The sequence below is a fragment of the Brugia malayi genome (genome assembly GCF_000002995.4).
Source record: "Brugia malayi strain FR3 genome assembly, contig: Bm_v4_ChrX_scaffold_001, whole genome shotgun sequence".
Lineage (NCBI taxonomy): Eukaryota > Metazoa > Nematoda > Chromadorea > Rhabditida > Onchocercidae > Brugia > Brugia malayi.
Window position 1 is genome coordinate 169,496 of NW_025062479.1, and position 23,523 is coordinate 193,018.

A 23,523-nucleotide genomic window follows, 5' to 3' on the forward strand; every position below is an offset into this window, starting at 1 on the left:
TTTCTATATAAGCAGTCCCAGAACAATGTTCCACGAAACCTATCGTTATATCAAAGTCGTACAATTTCTGGCAATGTTGATTTTTTTTGCTGTATTTCCAGCACACACTATTTTTTTTTAAATTATCAATTCACTTAGCAAAATACTATCTTGGTATTAGAATTATTCCTTCGTTTGTATGTCAGTCAAAACTGTTTTATGGACTCTTTGAAATGAACTCACCAGACTTTTCTGAAAGTACTATTAGATGGAAGGCAGATCAAGCCATCTGTTCTGATTGACAGTTATACAATAGTGTCTTCTTGAAATTGCTCCATGTTTTTTGAAACTATACTTTGTGTTGCTCTACTCTTTTGCGATACGTCAACAAGTTAAAGAAAGCATAAGCATGCAACCTAGATCTTTCAAGGTGCAACACTCCAGGTGTAACATCATATACTGTGTGATAGATTTTATTTCCCAAACTAAACCATTCCTGTACCATTTAACCAGAACTAAATCTCGTTGATCCCTCAGCCTTTTAATGTATTTTACTGATACATGTTTAATCCCAATCGACACAACCACCCTTCACTTGTAATTAATTCCTCATTGAACGTTACGCCTCTCAACATAAATTGTGTGCACAACACACCATTTTCAATAGAATGCAAACATTTCTACCGATCTTGAGATAGGACAAATCCCTTGCCTATAGTCCGAGTTTTTCTAATCTCGTTTAATTTCGTGTGCTCAACAAGCTGATAACTTTTTCATTGTTTATTCATTTTCCATTTTTCACTGCATGCAAACGGTGTAAAAGTGAGAAATATGCAAAACATCTCGAAATCACAAACTTGCCTTTTTGTATTAATATCAGTGCTAACACTTAACAAGCTTCACACAAACCAACCTACCAGGATTCTGACGCAAATCCAATCACTGAATAATTTCTGTAATCATTCATCTTATTTCCTCCTTTAGAACAGTCACCACTCAGGGATTTCCAGTTATTAAAAATTTTTTCCGAAGAGTAGGCGGCAATACTGATCACTTTCTCGTGAAAACACTTAATGAATAGCGAGTATTACTAGTATTGAGATAGAAGTATATAATGATTTGTACAAAACAATAGTTGTAGCATCCAAGAAATAACATATACAGATACAAGCATAACAAAACATATGAATAAAAATTGAACTAAGTCAATAAATATAATTCAGAATGATAACATATAGGACATAATGTGCCAAAATGAAAGTGAATATTTCTCTTTTATATATAGAAAAAAGATACAGAAGAATAGAATTCTCTGTTGATATCAATAAAACAGGAAACTCAATAACTGCCCAACATTAGCGAACCTGTTGGTGGCGAGGAAGTGGTACAATATCCTGAGCTTATACTTGAACAACTTGATGACAATGATAGATTTCCGGAATAACTATCAATAAAAGATCGGAACCCAGGAGAATGGTGCCGGTTATGGCCTCCCATAGATATTGACGATGTTTTGGCAATAATTGCAGAACCGTTCTGCGACGAAAAATACATGAAAGCGCTTAAATGCGATTCACTCGCAGCAGCATTTGGTATAGCGTAACGCAAAGCTGGATGTTGCTCTGCATGTGTCACCAATTTTGCTGGTACGCTGCCTAACTTATAGCGACCTGAATTCAATTCCGATATAGACAGTGGAAGAGATGTGTCACCTTCGGACAACCAGGGATGATGCCGTATATATTCCAAATCACAACGTTCGTCCGCATCATACTTTAAACATTCCATAATCAGATTCTTACAACCTAAAATTGAACTCCTTGACATATTTCGCTTCTTATTCGACTACACCGATATTATCAAAAATGCTATAAGAATTTCCAGAATGTATTAACAAAAAAACGAACATTTTGAAACATGTCGTCGCCAAACTAATGGTCCTCGGCAAACAATGTCTTCGTCACGATGGAATGGAATATCTCCGCAAACCATATCGTACAACAAAATTCCTAGTGACCATACAGTTGCCTTGCAACTATCATACTCGGAACGAAGAATCCATTCCGGCGGACTATACACACGTGTCCCTGCAAATGTAAATTCCGAATATATGCCAAGCATATAACATTAATCCAGTTGATTAAATAAGTGGAAAAGAAAGTTACCTTCAAAATCGGTAAATTTTTGATCCTTTGTTTTGTAAAATGCACCAGAACCGAAGTCAACCAACTTCAAATGTCCAGTTTTTAAATTCACAATCAAATTTTCATCTTTAATATCTCGATGGACAACATTCGCATCCTCACAAGCTTTCACAGTATCCACAACCTTCAAACAAAGCAAATTTCATTTGCTAAAAAAGTGACAATAATCCAAAATATAAACTATATGAATCACCTGTTTGAAAAAACTACGTGCAATTCTTTCATCTAATGCGCCGTGCTCTGATATATAATCAAACAAGTCCTGACACGGCGACGGTCGCTCCATCACAATCAGGAATCCATCTGGTCGCTCAAACCAATCATACATTTGAATTACGCCCAGTATTTTTGTACATTTCATTAGAAGGACTATCTCCATAGGTAACTTCATATCGGTGCTAGGAATCTAAAAAGTGTAAAATGCATTAGTAAGAGAGCTTTTTTTTTTCACACAAAAATAACCCAAATCATCCTTAACATCGACTGAAAATGGTTAGAAAAAGTACCCTTCTTAGGTTGTTCCAAAAAAAAAAAAAGGCATGCATAAACTTCTACCTTTTGCCAACCGGTTACGTTATTTCTTGATACGTACTTCACTGCCACTGGCAAACCATCAATTACACGAAACCCAGAATACACAGTCCCAAAGCCACCGCGTCCTAATTCTGGTCCAAGTTTGTACTGCTTTTTGAAGCTTGCATAATCATGTCCTTGAAAACAGTGACACTTTCCGATCTCTGCAAGAGACTCACAAAGTCAAAAAAAACGTGCAAGCTATTCTTGATGATAGCTTGCATCCTAATCTCCACTTACGAAACATCTTGTATCATACTGCAAACCAGTCAATTGCAGATCACTTACCATCTAATCCAGTTCTTGCATACAGTTGTTTTTCTCATATTAACAACTGAGTGCAATTAGGCCAGTCGGACGGGAACATTCCTTGATGAGCGCGCCGTATTATATATATATATATATATATATATATATAAATACATAACACGTAAGATATACCTAAGATATTCATAAGTAGCAATACATACCTTGTCTGAAATCAACACATGACGATGAAGATGGTGTGGTGGTTGAACCGCGATTGTCAAGCACTAATTTACGAGCGTTTTTCAACATTTCAATTGAACGTGCTTAGTTACTAAGTATCGAATATGTTAAGTTGCAAATATGTTACACTCCCAAAAAATGAAAGTATAAATTAATAATCTGAAAATGTCGACATACATATGTTTCATCATTTAATTACGTAACATGAGACGTATCGGTAGTTTTACAGAAAGAAAGTTGCGTGCAAATAGAAGGAAATTAAGAACAAGGAAAGTAACACTAGCAGGTAACTTCCTCTTGTCACTAAATATATCAAATTGCTATTGACCAAAAGAAATACTTGTAATTAACCTCCTTATAGCGGCAATTGACTTTATAAATATATTAGTGAAGAAATATATTCCTTCTGGCATAAAATCTGCACAAGAGGAAGCATCACAACCAAATCAAAGGTCTATCTTCACTACAAAGGAACGGTATGATTATCAGTATAAAGACAAAGTTTATTAGCGCTAATGAGAGAAAAGTACAGGCGGATGACACAGACTTATGAATAGATGATGAACAGTATTTGTGATAATCAATAAGTGGAAAGGATAAGAAATCTGCTTAATAATATCTATCCATACACATCAATCTCCCAAACAATAATGAGTTCAGCGGGGGCGAACAGAAACGGACGGAGGGAGAAGTGGGAGTACGAAATGGGACATAACTTGACAGTGCTCAGTACTTACAGCTCTTTTTCTTCTTCTCTACTAGACAGACAAGTGGAAAGAAAAGCCCTTGGCATCTACCCAAAACTTCCTTTTCCCGAGAAAACCTTTAGGAATGTTCTAGCCAGACTTTTAACAGTGGGAGAGAAAGAGAGGAAATGGGAGGAATGCAGAAGAACAACTCCTGACTGCAAGCCCTATGCACCTCTATTGTAGGAGGACCCGGGATTGCTACTGCCGCACTGCTCCTGCTGTCCCCGTACGGAAACATAACAAGGCCTCCTATCCTCCTCTCCAGTTTGCGTTGTATTTCCACAGAAAACAGGAGGCGAGCAGACGGAAGCTTGCGAGGGAGGGATGGTGTCAGGCGGTTTCTGTTCATAGCCTAAGGAGCATAAAGAAGCAACCACCTTACAGGCAGTTCATACTCATTTCCGCCCTTCTTTTTTCTCTCGCCGGAAGTTACTGTGGGACGGAGGCTATTGTCTTGTCCCGGACCTCTGGAACTTCTTAAAGTGTGAAGGAGCGAAAGAAGCTAACGATACACTCACATCTCCTTGAATTCTTCCCTATTAATAAGTGACGGAGAGAGCGAATTGAATAGGAAATTTACATACAGTCCTTTCTAGTAATTGTAGCAAATGCTGCAATTATTAGAAAAGGTCGGGAAGAAAAAAACATTCCGAAATGAGATGTTCAGAAAGATATATGTCTGTGAAGCTGACATGCTTAACACCACTACGCTTATCTGTCTCCACTTTATTTCCGGGTATATTGCAAGAATATGAGATGTCAATTAGGAATTATCAGGAAATACCACATTGTCGCAACATTCATATGTTGTACGATGAGAGATTAAGCATTTCCTGTAGTGCCGTAGCATTCCATACACACAACTATATAAATGAACGAGTTGCACTTTTCATCACTGAACAAAATCACAGTAGTATTCAACTCTATCTGCTTAAATCATCCCTTCCGTCCTATATAAATGAACAAGTTGCACTTTTTTTAGTTTTACTTTGCACAGATAAATATTCCCTCAACAATAAGCTGACACAGAGAAACTGAAATTAAGCAAAGAAATGCCAGCTTGAACAGCTATCCACCATCAGAGAAACTCCGGAAGCATTTTGTAAAATACGAAAATAAATTTCTAGAAACCTGCCCATGCGATAATATTATGTAGTTGGTATGAATACTACCCATTGAGAAGTAATGATAAGCTAGGAAACGTGGAAAAGTTGGGGAACTATTGAAAGATATGAGTGGAGAGAGCAGTACTCAGTAAATTCTGGGTAAAGGTGAAGGAAGGGTTCCTGGCTAGGCAAATACAGGTACAGTTGGAGACGCAAAATAGGGAACGAGGAATTCTTTGCCTGACGAAATGACGATACACTCAGCATACAGCAGTAGCAGCAACAGCAATGACGTGACGTGCCACATATTTAGGCGGGGCGGGGAATTGGTTGAGATGCATACGAGCGAGAACAATAAGGTTAGCACGGGAGGGAGTAGAAGGAGTAACGAGCGAGCGGGACGACAGACATATCTGAACGGGCTGAAGCATCATTCCAGAGAGCGTCCCACACAGACACTCCGTTCGCTTTCCCCGCTCCCGCCCCCGTCCCTTCCCAATGTCTGCCCGTCTGTCTGTACTCTGCATAGCCTCCGCCTCACATTTTTCCGCCCTATCTAATCCTTCTGGTACAGAGACAAGCAGACACATACATTCCAGACATTGTCCAGCTCTCCCGCCCTGGCATCCGGCCAAGTTTCCTGTAATTGGCAATTTGAGAAATTTTATTCCGAAAACTAGCCCAGGGGACATATGAACATGCAGAAGTTGCGTGCACTTCTGTTTGCGAGTCGACTTACGTGCGTCATACGTGCAGACATGGTCTCTATTTCGTATGACACTCCGCGACGTCTGATAAAACAGTGCATCGCAGAGAAATGCCAGTGTGTGGAATGGAATGGTGCCAAAATGAGATGCGATGTGTCCGGTGGAGCTCGTCGAGCACGTGTATAGGATGTGTGCAGCGCAATGCACTTACTACCAGACTGCCCCGCCTCCGTTCCGACATGCGTCCTTCGCGTTCCACAGTATGAATCGTCGTCTATCCTTTCCTGATATTCCGGATACGGATACGCATATGCCATGCGTCTTCATCCGGCGATATCTACTTCCTCTCCGTTCAACTCTCATTCATTCATGTATTGGAATTCTGCATAACAGCTAAAGACGTTCCTGGACAGTCCTATTGGACATCGGACTAATACATAGGCTAAAGTAATTTCTGCAACAAATGAATAATCAATGTGGATTGGTAACCCCAACTTCATCCGCAAGCAAGGTCATTCTGCAAGTACAATCCATCTGGGTCATAAGTCATGATCTGAGGTCATCCGGGGCAGTACTGCATTGTTACATTGCAAGCTTTGCATGAATTTCTGCAGAGAATGGATAGTTGTTGTATGGGCGAAATTGTAAATCAATGTTACGTCAAGGTATTCCATGTCCATCTTTCTTCTTATCTGTCTCGTTTGCTAGTTTTCGATTCACGAAAATTTGCTTCTGGAAGGTGATAAGATTTCCGAGACGATTCTGCTATACAATTACATCATCAAAGGCTGATGTGTTATTCTGTCAAAGTGAGTGAGTAGTTGTGCTAAAAGAAGTATTGCCTTGCAAAAAAAAGGCTTTTGGGATGTAACAGTTGATGAAACTGTCTCTTGATTATGCTGGAAGTATCGCAGGAAGATTATAATTTGAGTGATTTGCTACATTTCCCTGAAATGGATGAATAAAAACAGATGAAATTTAAACACTGAATCATAGGGAATGAAGTGAAGAAAGGGAAGAACTGTTCAATTCTGCACCTTTGTCCCGGAAAATGACGCACAGAAGTACAGCAAATGTAAAGGAACGAATGTCATTTAGTGACAGCAAATTTTGGTTGATGTTTGGTTTACGATTGAAGTAAAATTTGCAAGTGCTTATGATTTTTTAGCGGTAGATCAACCTATGGCTAACTAAATTGAATAGATCGATTTCACGCATCTCCGATTTTATTCCTCCTTTGATTATTCACCACTTGTCTTATTTTCAAGCCTCCTTTGATGAAATTTTTTCTGGAAATGAAGCACAGGTAGGTTAATAATAGGCGAGAGAACTAATGAAGTCACTAGAGAAATGGATGGATAAATATTTAAATTTAGAAAAAGTTTGACGAGAATTTGACACATGCTCATAACAAAGGATTGTTGGACAGATTGATGGGTCGCTTAGTCAGTCAGTCAGTCCATATTAGAATTGGTACTGATGATAAATGACAAAATGAGAGGATAAATGAACGGCATGAACTATATCCGGAAAAGAAGAAGCTAAATCGTCTCAAATTCTTCTCTGCAGTTTTCATTGCTAATCAATAAATCAGTGATCGATTGAAGAACAATGAATACGAAAAGGAAGTAAATGTAAATGTTTGGAGACGATAAGAAACAGGGTGATGGAAAGGAAAATAAACTGGTTGTTCTATTATAGTTCTCGTTTTGCATTCTTTATTTTCGCGGAAGTATTTCGTACTCTGATTCCCAGCACATAAATTATCCTGTGGCCATGACAATATTAAATGAGTAAAGAATGATGATGCAACTGACCCAATCTGATGGCATTGTCCGTCCTCAAAAATGTCCCATTGTGCTCCATACCTCATAAAAGCACATGTTTTAATATTTCGAAACCGATAGAAAGAAATAGAGAAAAGCGGAAGCAGAAGTTTCTGCAAGTAATAGATTAGTTGAAAAGCTGAACTTGGTAAAAAAAGAAAAAAAAAAGTAAAATAGTTTTAAATTAATTCAGAGTAGCTCTTAAAAACTGATAAAAATTGAATCCTTCAAAGATAATAAAAAACATAAGTTAATGATTGCAACACTGATCTAACTAAGCATTTTTCTGATCTAAATCTGACCACAAATTACAATTTATAGATGGCTAGCTGATGAGTGTTGTTGGGAAAACACAAAATTTCAAATTGAAATTCACATGTTGTGCAAATAGTTCAAGACAAAAAAAAAGAAAGCAACAGCTCGTTAGTGTTGCTATTAACGTCACCAATTCAACTGAGAGCAAAGGTTACATGGGGACAGCAGCATTCCAATGAACTCATAACTCTCTCCCTCTCTCTCTCTCTCTCTCTCTCTCTCTCTCTCTCTCTCTCTCTCTCTCTCTCTCTCTCTCTCTCTCTCTCTCTCTCTCTCTCTCTCTCTAGATCATGATTACGCCATCTGTTGTGTTTGTCGTGTCCCTCTAACCCATTATTCAAAGAAGTACAAGACAATGACATTGGCGCCCTCTTCTCAAATATTTCTTCACTGCTAATCCGTAATGGAAGTTAAGCAAATTGTAACAAACAATCTTTTTATACTTTTTTTTTTTCAAATGAAAAGAGATCAAAACTAGAAATACGTTTCTCAGTGAAATAAAATGATGGGAAAGTTTAAGAGCTGAAAATATGTGTGTGAAGGAAAATGAATTTGTTTCAAACTATGTGACAACGAATTTATCCGTTTCTTTTAAATTGCTGAGGCATTTAAATTGTCCGTAATTCTTATAATTTTTTCTTTTTAGGGATGAAGATAAGGAAGGAAAGAGATGAAACAAACGAGTTATTATGAGTGAATATTGAATGAATGTGTCACAATTCTTTATCAGTTAATCAACATATTTCTTTTCAACTTTTTTTTTTTTTTTTTTGGAATTAATGTGATTTATGCGCTTAACACTAATTAATTAATGTCTACTGAGATTACATTTCCTTCATGACATTTTGACATTAAAAGTTATCCATGTATTTCGATGTTATCTTTTGAATTCTTCATGGCACCATCAATTCCACATAATAGGGGGAGAGGGGGAACATTGAATTTAAACTGAGACATTGTTAATCACATTAATCGTTCTCTTCCATTTCTCAGTGAAAGTTACTGTCAACATTTTTGTTCACTTCATTTTACTCTCCGCCAATTGTAAGAGCTGTGCAATAATTGTGAATTTATTACTTCGTGAAAATAACTTTACTGTTTAATTGGGAATCGAATCCCTGTAATTTCTGTTACTATCACATTCACATCATTGGTTCAGCTAAACTTCTTTCTGTATTGATGGTTAGAATTTACTTTCATTCATTTCTTACGATTCTTTTTTAAGTATTTTCTTTCTTCATCTTCTATTGTAAAATTTCACTCAAACAATTTACCAAATTTTGTCAATTTCAGGAATTTAACTTGTAATGAAATATTCAGCTAGTGGAATATTAAAATTGTTGCATTCTGCAATAACAACAATCTTTTTTTTTTTAATTTTATCTTTCAAACAGCCAATAGTTTGGGACGGTGAATAATGTGAAAGGTGAATGTATTAAAAACAAAAAGTATAGATTTTTTTTTTTCCAGCAATTTGACATTTCTTCAACAATCCCGAAATCTGCAGTAACTAATTGAATATTTTTGAAATAATTTCTGGAAAAAAAGCTAATTACAAAAATGTTCTCAGAAATGATATCCCAAACTAATCTCCTGCTTATGTTTGAAGATAATTACTAAATTATTTCTTTCAAATCATCATTAAAATACATATTAAGATATAAGTGCTTAGTTATTTCGTGTGTCGTTTATCTGTTCAAACTGCAACATGCATGCAGAAGTGCAAGTCTGGAGAGCAATTCGAAAGGAACTTAATAGGTATGGGGTGATGATATATGCTGCAAATATCAGATACAAAATTTTTTAAAAGATTTCTTAGATCTTTCCATAGTTACAATGATGTTTTGTCAATGTGACAAAGAAAAAGCTATAGCGGCAACGATGGGCACACTGAATTGAATTTAAATTTTTACTAAATTTTTGCTAAATTTGAAAAGTTTTTTGTTTTTTTTTTTTGTAACAGCAAATTATAAAGCTAATTCAAAGTTGCATAATTCAATCTGCATTTAAATCTAAGATGACATAAATTGTTGTTTGTTAAAACCATTAAACATTGCTACAAAGCAGACGACTCTACTGTTTAATTCATGAATTATTATGATACTACTGATATTGAGCTGAAATGTAGCTGAATTGCTAATAAAATACAATAAAAACATGCTCAACTGCTAATGAAATATTTTAAGAATTTCCCTGCATATAAAATGTACTTTTCCATAAACTTGTTTACATCTTGAAAGCGAAGTCATACACTTTCTTATCGAGCAAATTCATAGCTCTCAAATATTCGAAATTTATCAATCTAGCACTTGTGAAAATGTTATGAAAAGATATGAGTATCAGTAGACACTACTACAAGAGATCCAATTTCGGGAAAATACTAAGTAACGGAAGAACTTGAATGATGATGATGATGATGATAATGATAATGATAATGATGATGATAATGATAATAATAATGATGATGATGATAATGATAATGATAATGATGATGATAATGATAATGATAATAATGATGATGATAATGATAGTAATGATAATGATAGAAAGACTTGGTATTAGTTATTAAAAGTGGATAATTACTGGGATGTTAATGTGGCCACATGATATGTTATAAAGATGAAGGAAGAAGAAGATCGCATTAGTAATTATCATAATTGGGAGCAAGTTATGTCGTTTGATTTGATGATATTATCAGCGACAGAAATCATTTTTGAGGAATCGACGATCGTTATTAGAGATGTAAGATGACCTTGCATGTCCTTTCTTGCTCTTGCCTCTTCCACAACCTTACCTTTCAATTCCAGTCTCTCCATCATCCTATTTGTACTTTTTGAGTTCAATTGTCTGTCTCCTTTTTTTCGGTAAGAAATATTATCTTATCATCTCATTTCCAAAAAGGTTATCATAAATTTCTGATCAGTTCTTTTGATGACTGATGTTATCATTTTTTCACCAGTCATTTGGTGAAACATCCGATCGATGTCTTTCTGAAGTGATCAGGATTAATGATGAAATTCTTATTTCAAATTCAAAGAACAAAATCTCAAGGATGAAAATTCCAACGTTTTAGTAAAAGATAAATACTAATTTCAAAAAAGGAGAACCATGAAACAGTGAATGAAAACAATGCATGAATTATTGCAAAAATTGAAAACGTAACTTTGAGTACAAATTTAAGTGATTAGCATTTTCAAGAGCAAATTTTTTTTGTGTAATCCGATGAAATTCCTACAAATCTCAAATGATATAGGCTATTCTGTTAATGTGATATGCTGCTTGCAGAAAAATAGCTGACAAAAGCACATTTATAGTGGAAATAATAAAATGGCAATTTTTAATATTACTTTTTCCATTCATTGATAAGAATAACAGTTTGCCAAAATCATTTTAATGTATGCTTATTCATTAGCGACATTTCAGCTCATTTGCCGCCTATCTTTATTCCTTTTCGTTTTTCTAAATGAAATGACACTATCACATCAAAGAGTAACGAAGGTTATAAATCAGTAAAGTCTTTACTGACCCATCTTGATATTATCAAATATGTCATGCTCATTAGTCATCACTATGACTAATGAGCATTTTTCAGTGCTTCATCAGTTTACCACAGTCACATTTACTCCTCCTGAACTTACAGTTAGAACGTAGAATGATCAATGAACGAATCCAATCTCTTCTCAAATCATTCTCTATTTTGCTATTTAAAATTTTAGAGAAGTGAAAAGATTACTCATAACAGTGGAATGATTCTGGAAACGGACAAACAATATTTGATTCATTTTCATACGGTTGTAATAACTGTGCTTTTGTTAGCAACTGATCAAATGAGGTTGTTCCGTGATTATGCCATGCTTCTGAACTGGATAGCTGAATTGTGTTAGTGAAGTTGATGCAATAAATTCAAAAAAGCATTCCATGCTAGAGCAGTTAATGCACAATTTTTTGCTAGAGCCAAAAATAGTCCAGATTAGCAGATGGGGAATTCAGATCACGCTAAATTAAGTCAGGTCCCAGAGTATGGTCTCTGCTTGAAGCACGAAACCATTTTTATTTATAAATGATAAGTCATACTGTTTTAGTTCAGTAAAACTATATGTAGAAAAAAAAAAGAAAAAAAAAAGCTACTTCACTAAAAGCACCTTGTTTTAAGACATTAGCATAAATGATAATTCAAATCAATATGATAAAACAACAGCTTCTGGCTATATATGAATATTTTTCACATCAGTCTAAAGTGCACATGAGCTCCCGAAAATTTAAGATTTTGAAGAATCAAGATGAGGAATTAAACTTTGGAAAGGTATGGAATGATGACGAATCGACTGAGACCTAGTACTTTATTACAAAGCTTTACCATTATCATTATCATGAGAATAGTATTCAAAAATTTCAATTGAAAATGAAGTTTTTAGAATTCAGATTAACTGTTCTTGATAGTATAGCTCTCTTTCTTGAATATTAAAATTCAAGAAATTGCCCTCCTAAAATTTTCAACCTTAAATACGCAAACTATTTTATATGTATGAAATGTGAGCTATTTCATGGATACGATGATATGGAATGCAATTCAAACATGCATTAATCAATGAATACATTTTATAATACATAAAAAATTAAGTAACAGTAGTTGATAACGGTTTTTTTTTTATTTCATAGCCATAGGAACAATTAGCTGACACAAGCCTTAACAATTTCTGAACAGCATCCGTCAACTGACAATCCACTTCATCTTGCTGTGATAACTTGAATCTCGTTATATTATCTTCCACTTTTGCGAAGCTTAATTCATCACTTTCTGTCATGCTCCATAAAAAATCAGTGAGCGCTTTTTGCTAGAAACGAAATAAGATTGCTAAATCTTTGATAACTGCTATAATACAATTAATAAAATGGTTATCACTCTTTATCGATCATTCTGTGTCTCCTATTTCACATCTTCCCCTTTTTTTCTTTTTTTTTTTTTGTGTCTACTGATGATGACACTAAATGTAGCTAGATGTACAATGTTTTTCAAAACCGGAATCTATTTTTATCTACCTGATAAGATATTATGCAGTCCAATTTTTGCATCTGTCTCAAGTTTCATCGTTATGAAAGTAAAGTTTCGAAGATAACAAATAAAGCAGAGCTGAACGAAAATATTGGCTATTTAATATGAAACAATTAAGTCTGGTGAAGAATGAGACTGGATAATTAACTAAGCCAATAAAAGAAAACTTCAAAGAATGAAAAATTTTCGATAGCAAGATGAGTTTCTGATCACAGTTTCCCGAATCTTTGATGCATTACTTCGCTATCTTTCTTTCTGGGAATTTAATTGTAATGTAATAAAATAAAAAAAAAAAATTAGACCTCACCTGCATAATTTTCCGCTTTAGCGCTTCGATGATACCAACCTGAGCTGTAAATTGTTCTTCAAGTTGTTCGCTGTATTCACGAATTTGTTCTAATTCTATCACACTATTATCATTTCTTTCCTGTCTTTCTGATTCTAATTTGGCTACACGACTTTTCAGCTTTGAAATTTCATCTTCATACTCATGTACTGTTTTCAAAGCGCATGAAAGACGATAGCGATATTCTTCAAAACGACGTTCCAAATCTGTCCTGAAATTGTGTCAATTTAGTACAATTAGTAAAAGTAACAGTGGTAATTAGTGGACTTTTCCTTATGAAACATTGTAAAAAATTTTGTCCTGAAATTATCAGATCTCGATCAGTCTCGATTATGATTAAAAAACATGTGCTAGAAGTTGTAAGGGAGACAAATGATAGTTTAAATGATCTCCTAGCCAGAAATGGTTGAGAATAAGCTGGCATTAAACACTTAACTTACTTTATTTCAGGCCTTATATCAGCTTTTAATCGTTGTATTTCATCCAGAGCAGTGCTATGCTCCACCTGTAACCTAGCGTTTTTCTTTTCCAGCAATTTCATTTCTTCCTCTTTCTTTGCCAGATTTTCCTTAAAGTTTACTGAATATTTAAATTTCTCATTTTCTCACAACAAATTAAACGATTAAACGAACGAACTGCTTGCAATGCAAATGTTGCTCTGTAATTGCGCGAAAAATTTGTGTCTAACTACCTTGAACTGTTGTAAGGATTCGGTGTGCTCTCGTATCTGGCAACGTAACTCATTATTTTCATCCATACAACATTGCATCTCAGTTTTCAGCTTAGCAATTCGACTTAAATAAATGCATCGATAAGCATAAATGCAAGTGTTATTTTTAAATTCCATTTGGATTATGCAAATTTCATATGTTAGCTTACTATTGAAATGTCCGATGTTTCAATAAAACTATGAGAAATTTGAATGAAAAAAAAAAATATCAGAGATCACTTAACCCTTCTTGTTCAGAACTTTTATCGCCTTGTAGAATTAGCTGTTCATCCTTCTGTTGCAATAGATATCGTAACTTACCCATTTCTTTGGACATTCTATTTACTTCACCATTCAGCTGAATAATAAATTCATTTGAATGTTAATTTTAGACAAAAATCAGTAACAAAAGTGAGAAGTTAAAATCAGAAGATTTCTTTTCAGGAACAATTCAATGTAGATCTAATGATTTACGGATTTTTTGCTTTGCCTTCTAAATAAGTGCACAAACCATTTGCTTCTCTGAATCAAGCTCAAGTTCTCGCTTTCGCAACATCTCTACTTCCATTTGTAAATCCTGAAAACACTACCGTAATTTAAAATGTTGTTTTTTGTTTGTTTTTTTTTTTTTTCGAGTAAATGATTTCACATTTTTAGTCTAACTGATAGAACTAACTCAACCAGAAAAAAAAAAGGCAAGATTTGAAATAACATCAATCGATCTCCTCTTTCAATTTATTAGCATTAGTGAGTGGGTTTGTTTCCTTCCACTTTAATTAATAAATCGTAAGTGATTGAATGCAAGAAACAATTATTTCGATATCTTTTGATCAATGACTTTTTTCAATTCCTAATTAAAAAAAGAAGAACTAACATTCCTCTTTTTTTGCTTTGAGTATGATTGCTCAATTTGCTCCTCAAGATTTTGTATTTTTGTCGCACTTTCAGTTTCTTTCAGTGCAAATTGATACATTTTCTGCTCTGTATCTATTTTGAGATGTAGCAATTGCTGAAAGGGAATTTTTTGAAGATGCAAATGAAATGGAAGAATGTTAAGCAGTAAAAGTGAAACAAATTGTTGCTTTAATGTTTCATTGCAAATTGCTAAGAATAACTTTAAGGAGTTGAAAAAATTTGATGAATGGATCAAAAATTTTTCATTAAAATAAATTTCAAGATAAATGTTATAACAACCAACGTCTTCCAATTGTTCAATATATGTGAGCACTTGTTGCACAAGCTCTCTTTGTTTTATATTTAACGATGCTGATCGACGTAGATTGATCAGTTCACATTTTCGATTGCAAGCTTCTCCAAAATCCTTCAAAAAAAAAAAAAAAAAAAAAAAAAAACTGAAAGAAAATGTTTTCCTGTTTTAGCATTGTCAAAACTACTTGTCATTTCCTATCGATTTTCCGCTTAAAATCTTACTGATAAAGGTGACATTTGACTAAGAAACGTGCATTCATCTTCCTCACTGATCCACAAATCTGTCATTGTATCCTTGCTTACTGACTCTTTCAATGTTTGTCGTTCCTAAACAAAGTTCAATACAAGATTTCTTCATCTCTCTAATAAAACAATGATGACAGACCTTTAATGACAATCCAACTTTCATTCTGATAGCAATAATTACAACAGGTTCAGATTAATTCAACATTCAAAAGGAAAAACTAAATGAGATTGGTAGAAATGAAGAATCATAAAATTGTCCTTCCAAGGGACAGTAGTCCAAGAGACACTAATAAGAACAAGAAAAGGGTAGGTGTAAATGAAAAATTCCTGAACTGCACATTTTAAATTGCAAAGGAAATCATGCATTTTTCCTTACTGTCAGAATTACGTATTGTTAGTAAAGAGCAATCGCTAGTTTATAAATATTGACATTTCAGGATAACTGAAAAGAGAAGCAAGAAAACTCCAGAATCTGAACTTCCGGTCGCTCACTGATTTGATAGTATAATTACTGATGGCCGCTTCTACACAACCATTTGAAAAGCATCATGATGCTAAACATCCTGCGTAATCTAATCCCGATTTTTCAATTTTCGCTAAATCAAACGTTGCCATCTTCATATCAGCTATATTCATCAACTATTATTAGGCATAACAGTATAATGAAGCATTCCAGCAAGTTTTAGCTAATAACACAATTAGCATACCAATATCAGTTAGGAAAAAGATATCAATAAATGAAATATGCAACAGTGAAAAAGTTGGTTTTGAAAAGCAAACTGAAATCAAAGCTTCACACCTCAAATTCATGCTCCATGTTTTCTTTATTCTCTAGAATTTGGAATTCCAATAATTCGTTCATTTCTTTGGACTCAATAAGTTCCGCTTCCATACTTTCCATTTTGGAACGTTGTTCCACAATCTGATCCTGTAGTCTAGCGATGCTATCCAGCAATTCCATCGTATTTTCCGACTAAACTAATAAAGTCACTTACAGGTGAATAGTAGTATCCAGACAGCAATCCGAACATATCGTGTCACATAACTTTGATATGTGATGCAGTTTGAGTTCAAAACAAAAAAAAAAAAAAAAATGGATTTATGTTTATTCACATATTTTTCACTATTAGGTTGTTGATTTTTTCATCTACTTTAGGTAAAGAAGCTGTTCTAAAGTTTTTCTTCTTTTTTTTACAAAAACCTGCATAGAAAAAATTTCATACGTTGTTCAGAGGAACATCTTAGTGACCATGAGCGTAAAACATCTGTCTAAAATGAGAATTTAAATTTCTCTAATATTTTACTTAGAAACGAAAAAGGAACAAAACCTTAAGATCAATATACTGGACTAACTGTCATTATCATTTAACTTTTAACAAGTTTTCTTAGTAAAAAAGTGTTATTAACCAATTAAGCAAGAGTAATTACATTTTTGTAAATTTAGCTCAATTTATCATGTGTGATAAAATAAACTGAACAGCTAATCTACACATTCTTTATTCACTTATGCTTACTTAATTTCATTAATACTAGTAAAGCTAGTAAATTTTGAAAATTCTGCTCAATTCGTGCTAGATTTCTTCTAAGTGCTGGCAGTGAACACCAAAATGAAAAGTTAAGTTTAAATTTCCAACTAAGAGATATAAGTTAGATTGCTTGCGTAAAGGTAGAATTCATCTAACAAAAATGTCTATAAGTTATCCACAACACACTGCAATGTAGCAGCACGTACGTACGAGGTGAAATTTTTGAATTAAACTTATAATGTTAGCTTTTTGTAGATCAATTGATTAATATGCCATGCTCACTTAAAATTATGTATTAGTAAGTAAGTAGTAATAAATCAATGATACGGTTTACTTGTAACTGTTGCTGCTCGATGACAACCTGCTGTTGAGCAATTGTTGTTTGGGCGCAAATTAGCTGATGTCTTAGAAGCTGATCATCTTCAAGCGCATATTCACCCGTTTTCAGTACTGATAACGTTCGTCGAAGCTGTTCACCTTCGCGAGCGATTTGCTGATAACCGTTTTCAATATCTTTATCTAGTGCCTGTAATTTGATGTGAAACTGTAAACTAAAAATGTATCAGTGTTTGTTATTGTTTTTTTTTTTTTTGCATTTTTGCATTAAAGGAAAATTTCACCGCACTGTTCATAATGTTTTTAATTTTAAATGTATTGATAGAAAGAAAAAGTTATTTTCAAAGCAAATGCAATCCAAGGACAGTTCATTTATTCTGAAGTCTGAAAAGAAAAAAAAGTGTTTTCAGAATTGAGTACTTCGTTCAAGTCTTCTGTAATAGTGTTTAGTGAGATAGAACTTTCAGCGGAGCAATCAGATCCACCGAATGATGATTGCCTGTCCTCTTCAGTTTCGCCATTTTTTCGAGAAGATATACATTTCCTCAATCTTTTGAATTTTTGAACCAACAAATCATAACGACGATCCTTCTCCTAAAATTTTCAAAAGAGAAATCGATGAAGTGATTATCCACCAATGGTTATCATTATTCTTCATTATCAGAATTTGCTACTTATTTCTGTGTCACTCCTGAAGTAAGTTATCATTTGCTTTACATTCACAATCATAAATTATTATCATTTTTCTTATCACCATTAAAAAAGCTACACAAAAAAAAAATATCAGTCAGCAGAAAGTGAGCGGAAATATTTTCAAACACGAAAAGAGAGACTTACCAAGCCTGCTTGCCTTAATGCAGTAATACATTTGGAGTACTCCAGCACTTGATTTCTATACCTGTCCAATTCTTCCAGTTTTTCAGGAAAAGCCCTTCTCTCTTTCAGGTTCTGATTATCCTTAGCTAACCTTTCGTAATCATCCTTCTGAAAATTTCATTTATAAATTGATGGTAGTAGCAAAAATCTGTCACAATGCTTAGCAGTAAGTACACACATTCATCGCTAATGGAAACTAACCAACGTTAAGAAATCATCCTGAGAGTGACATAATTTCTGCTCACAGTGTTTCATTTCATTTTGAAGTATACGATTTCGCTCAGTTAATCGACGATTTTGTTCGATCAATGGTCGTTGAATTCGTTCCATTTCAACAATTTTTTTATTCTAGAATTGAATTAATCTAATTCTTGGATTAAAAAAAACGAGAAAATTCAGAATTTTTAGACAAATTGTGATAAGTAGCAAGTGTAATTAATAAGTATGAAATATGAATTAGAAAAAAAAAAAATGACGAAATAATTAAAAAAAAAATTAACCAATTCAGCTTTAATTTGATTCATTTCGGAATTGACAATTTCGGCATCGGCTAAACGTTTCGATGTATCATCCAGTTTTTGTTGCCATCGTATACGATCTCTTTCGTAATCTTCTTTGCTCATCTAATTATAGTTACAGTAATAATAATAATGCTGATGATAATATTAGCATTGAAATCTAATAATTGCAAATGAACAATTTGCTTATATATTTTTGATTCCTATTTGTATGCATGAAATGATGATAATTAATCATTTAAGGAGTAAAACATTTTAGCACAATGTGTCAACCATGCATCACGCAAAATAGCACAGTACTATTTATTCCGTACTTCTTTAATTATTAATGTCACCATCTTGTCATTCAGAGATTAGCCGTGAAAATTTTTTTGAAGAAGCAACAATTTTTTTTAAATTTAAAGGTCATATTATCGTTTCATTTAATCAGAACATCTGTTTGAAAGAAGTAAAGAATAATCACAGTAAGCAATGCATCCTCAAATTAATGAACTTCTTACAAATGATTTGCTTAGTAAGAGAGTTCGTCGAGCTAATGAATGATGTTTAAAGATGTAGGTATCGCCAACGAAATTAATGAATCATTGCAATGGAGAATGCAGGCTGATTATTAGGCTATTTTTGATAGTATAGTTATAGCTCATAGTTCATAAAACAGATTATGAACTTTGTTTCATCGACGAATACTAGCTTACTCGAAGAAAATAAAACTTTTCTCAGTGTTAAATTTAATAACTGTCACATCACAACTAGCAGTGATCAGTAACTGTGAATTATTTGTTGGGATTAAATGAGTATTTGTGAATATAGTTGGAGAGATTTGACAATGAAAGTTTCCAATCATTATTGTGTCCAAACCTCGAGATTTCGTTTCTAGCAAAAAAAAAATCTTTGCACTACTTCTCAATGTCTCAGTGCTAATGAAAGTTGGATTGTGTTGACATCTGATTCGGTAACTTCAAGTAAGTTAAGAGGACACATCACTAATGCTATTCGCTGTGATCTGTTACTTCTAGAGTAGAGGAAGATTTTATGAGATAGCCAATGAACACTGAATATTTACAAGGATGGCATACTGATCGTGTAGTTCGATAAAGGGATAATTTAAAAAAAGAAATTAAGGAATTACGAAAAAGTTAGAAGGACTTGTAATTTAAGGAAAAGTTAGATGGGCTTGCAATATTTATTATTCAGAAAAAGGAAGGAAATTACGACAATATTGGAAAGATGCAAACTTCATTTCTTCATCCTCCATCGAAGCATTTTTAGAATTGAAAATTCTGAACGATGGAAGAGATAAAGATAACATATGTTGAGGGAAGAGGTATAAGCAACTATGTGGAGCTAAGATTTGCTGCTTGTCGTTCCTCTATTAAAAACTGTGCTTTATGATTTTTTTTTCCAAAGAGATTAATCCTAATTGCTCCCCATACAGAATGATAAATCACTTTTTATCGAACCTTCTGTGCAAGGCATTTTTAATAGAAATCAAATATTACGTAAACAACGTAAGCATGCTTACTTCTACTTCATCAGATTTTCGGCTTTTCATTACTTCAACACTTCTGCAAATATTCCCAAGGGATTGGTAATATTTGAAATTATTTCAAATGTAATTGACTAATAGCTCATTCCACCTATTTCCAGCATGTCACTTGCTCGTTTTGCATATGAAAATTGAATTTGCAAGCTATTAGAATTAATGAGCAGTCCTGTCCTAACAAATGCCTCGAAATTTGAATAACAAAAAAGGAAAATGGTCCAAACAATAATTCGATTTAGCAAAAATTATATATACATTAATAAACGACATGCAACAGCTGGTCAACAGCATCACTAGATTAGTGGAGCCTAAATTTTAATCATCATTTTCAAAGAATTTGATTCCACATTTGAACAGAACGAAGAGTTACCAAATTTAATTTTCTTGATGAGATTCTTTACCACTCTCCTCAACTAAAGATCAACTAAGAATGACAAAAATTATTTATTTAATAGTAGCTTCTCTACAACGCAACGTATGCTACGTCTGCTCGAAAAAGTTTCAGTTTTTAACTTTAGAATTAGCTCATTTAAAATTAACTTATTTAACAACATGTTTGAAGTGAAAGGCAAAATTTCGCTCATCTAAACAGTTGACACATTTCAATACTAGATATGTGCCCTACTTACACGATTAATTTTTCAATTAATGACATGGACCAAATAAGGATGAAATTCCAAATAACTTACAAACTTGGATTTCAACACAACAAAATAAAAATTCAACATAAAATAAAAAAGAAAAGAGCACCATTGTTGAACTGCCAAACACAGAATTCTGCTGTTTTTGCACATTCCTGAGAGCACTGTTCTTTGACAATGTCCCATAGCCACTTGACGAGGGTGAGCTACATGTTGAAGTCATTTGATATCGTTCAGTGGCCTTCAAAAGATGTTTGAAATTAAAATTCTATATTTCAGAATACGATTAAATATGAACGAGCATAAATACAAATAGGCATTAGCCTTATTTGGCAAAAAAAAACAGAACTGCAATTGAAGTTTAGATTAATTCGGAAGTCTGTTGAATCATACAAGCTAATTTTGAGCAATAATTGATATCAGTAACAAATGAAACGATATAGAAATAGATGCTATAATAGCGATTAGAAAGAGACATCAAAAGGATGAAATGCCAATCAGTATAAAGTGACAATTCCTTTTTGTAATTGTTAGTAAAAAATGATAATCGAAAAGTCGTTGCAAATGAAATGACATTGAATTAATATTTTAAACCATGTGAAATGAAGACAAACAGTGCCACATTATAGTAATCTGCTATGGATTACCTGTAATTTTCAACCCGTTATAATTGTGCTTAAAGAATGAAAATTTGCACGAAGAATGAAAAAGATGGCTCGAAGAAGGACGATGTAGTAGTTATAAGAAATATGCGCCTGCTGTTACGAAGAAGGAAGGAACACCATTACACCGTGTGCTCCATCGGTCGTACAACAACATATATAGCCAACTTCTGTGCTGTGCTGGAAAATGTGATCCAATGAACAACAAATGGGAACCGGATGCCGAAGTGCATATGAAATCACCCGGAACAATAGCTTCGTTTTCCAGACAATAAGCATTTTTTTTTTTACTTAAACAATAACCAGTTCTGCTGTGACAACAATTAGCTCTGTAAGCTTCTATCTATGTGATGTCTTGAGAGTAAGTATGTTTCTATTATGCAGGTAATAATAGATTTACTAATCATACAGAAAATGATACAAACATTTTACTTTGTTGTTCATGACATATTTATATCAAAAGATTTTCAACTTTTTTTTTCAGAGATTAAATTCATGAAATACTACAAGTTAGATCTCGAACGACAGGGTTTGTTGTCGTATTTTTCTTCTGATGCAAATGTCCAAAAGAAAGCAAATGTTCCATTTTAATAGTTGTTTACATCCAAAACCAAAGTACGAATGCCAATTCGTTCATGTTATATGTTAAAACGTATGTTTCTTTAGTCCATAACGAGAAATGCAGTTCTGGTGAAAAAAGCAAAGAGAGGAGAGGCACAGAAACGAGGAAAATGATTCGTATGAACCATAAATTTTCAGAAAAACAATTGTTTATGAGAGAAATCATCCAGTGAAAAGGAAATCACGGGAAAAAATTTATTTCAAAAATCATTGTAAAATCTGTCATCATTAAATAGTTAAGCAAAACGTGTCATACTGTTTGATAATCCTCTATTGTTGCAAACTTGCAACCATTAATATTTCAACTTATCGGTCATTAAATTTTGTTGAAACTTTTGCTAAAAGAAGCTTTGAATATGATTTCCTGCTAGGAATGCTTTTCATAAATGATATATGCATATGCATACATTATAGTTGTTCTCATGCTATTCTAACTTGGAAAACAAAACGAAAAAGTAATGAAATCATAAAAAGTTGATTTTCAACTTATTGAAATGAATTAGGAATGAATGGGTATCGGTGGGGACAACAGTGTAAAAAAGATTGGTGAAAGTTAAATTTTGTTAAATGTGTCATGATGAAAACTACTGCGGACAAACTGCAAGACGAACAGTTTTTTTTTTTTTATTCCTGCTATGTTACTCGGACCGGATTGAATGACGTGATTATAGTTTGTTACGTTGTGTGAGCAAATGATTTAAATTCCGACACCATTTCAAACACAAATTCTGATCACACTTTCGATAACAAATCGAGTGCGTAGTAAGATAACATCTACAAACTGTGTTCTGAATGTAAAAATAATATTAAATACAGAAATTATGCATTCTTCCAAAGAATCATGAAAAGTGGATGGCACTGGTACTGAAACTAATATCTGAATATTTAAAATTGATAGAATCTTAAAAGTATCATGTCGGAAGGTTTCTATTATTGTCGGAAGTGATGATCGATTGCTAATTGTTCTAATTACTCATTACAGAACTAGCAATTAGCTAAGTACGTGAAATTGTGACAAAAATGAAGTGAAATAATTGATTTATTTATATTTATGTACATGAATAAGCTAAGCTACTTTCAGGTAAGTTTCCAGGTTAATTCTATATCTTTCGGTATTTCAATTCAAATCAAATTCTCGCATGATCAATATTTTTATGAATGAGAGATGAAACGGATATTAAATTTTTCGAAACACTTAACAATATTGATAAACTTTCTTACTTATTGTTGCAAAATTCAAATACCATTGAATTTCTTTTGTCAAAATCTTTCCCTTTATCATACTAGTT

At 33.5% G+C, this 23,523-nt stretch overlaps 3 protein-coding genes across 4 annotated transcripts; all 3 read right to left on the reverse strand.

Moving 5' to 3' along the window:
- Positions 1–1,317: 1,317 nt before the first annotated feature.
- Positions 1,318–3,314, reverse strand: Bm10129 (Serine/threonine-protein kinase Pim-3, putative; the record flags this gene model as incomplete). Its single annotated transcript, XM_001898458.1, has 6 exons — positions 1,318–1,784; positions 1,887–2,066; positions 2,145–2,307; positions 2,377–2,589; positions 2,739–2,920; positions 3,227–3,314. 6 exons carry the CDS (start codon positions 3,312–3,314, stop codon positions 1,318–1,320), a joined length of 1,293 nt encoding a protein of 430 aa, XP_001898493.1.
- Positions 3,315–5,360: 2,046 nt separating this feature from the next.
- Bm17873 (Uncharacterized protein) lies at positions 5,361–6,124 on the reverse strand (the record flags this gene model as incomplete). Its single annotated transcript, XM_043073093.1, has 2 exons — positions 5,361–5,740; positions 5,851–6,124. The coding sequence occupies 2 exons, from the start codon at positions 6,122–6,124 to the stop codon at positions 5,361–5,363; spliced, it is 654 nt and encodes a 217-aa protein (XP_042929027.1).
- Positions 6,125–12,564: 6,440 nt separating this feature from the next.
- On the reverse strand, positions 12,565–21,174 carry Bm2209 (the record flags this gene model as incomplete). Of its 2 annotated transcripts, XM_043073094.1 has the most annotated exons (16): positions 12,565–12,783; positions 13,309–13,558; positions 13,788–13,915; positions 14,039–14,141; positions 14,302–14,414; positions 14,568–14,633; positions 14,931–15,065; positions 15,255–15,377; positions 15,488–15,592; positions 16,311–16,484; positions 17,372–17,563; positions 17,794–17,967; positions 18,211–18,357; positions 18,451–18,597; positions 18,750–18,872; positions 21,061–21,174. In XM_043073094.1, 16 exons carry the CDS (start codon positions 21,172–21,174, stop codon positions 12,565–12,567), a joined length of 2,313 nt encoding a protein of 770 aa, XP_042929028.1. The 2 variants fall into 2 exon arrangements, with proteins under 2 accessions (XP_042929028.1, XP_001898492.1); XM_001898457.2 differs by lacking the exon at positions 21,061–21,174.
- Positions 21,175–23,523: the final 2,349 nt, after the last annotated feature.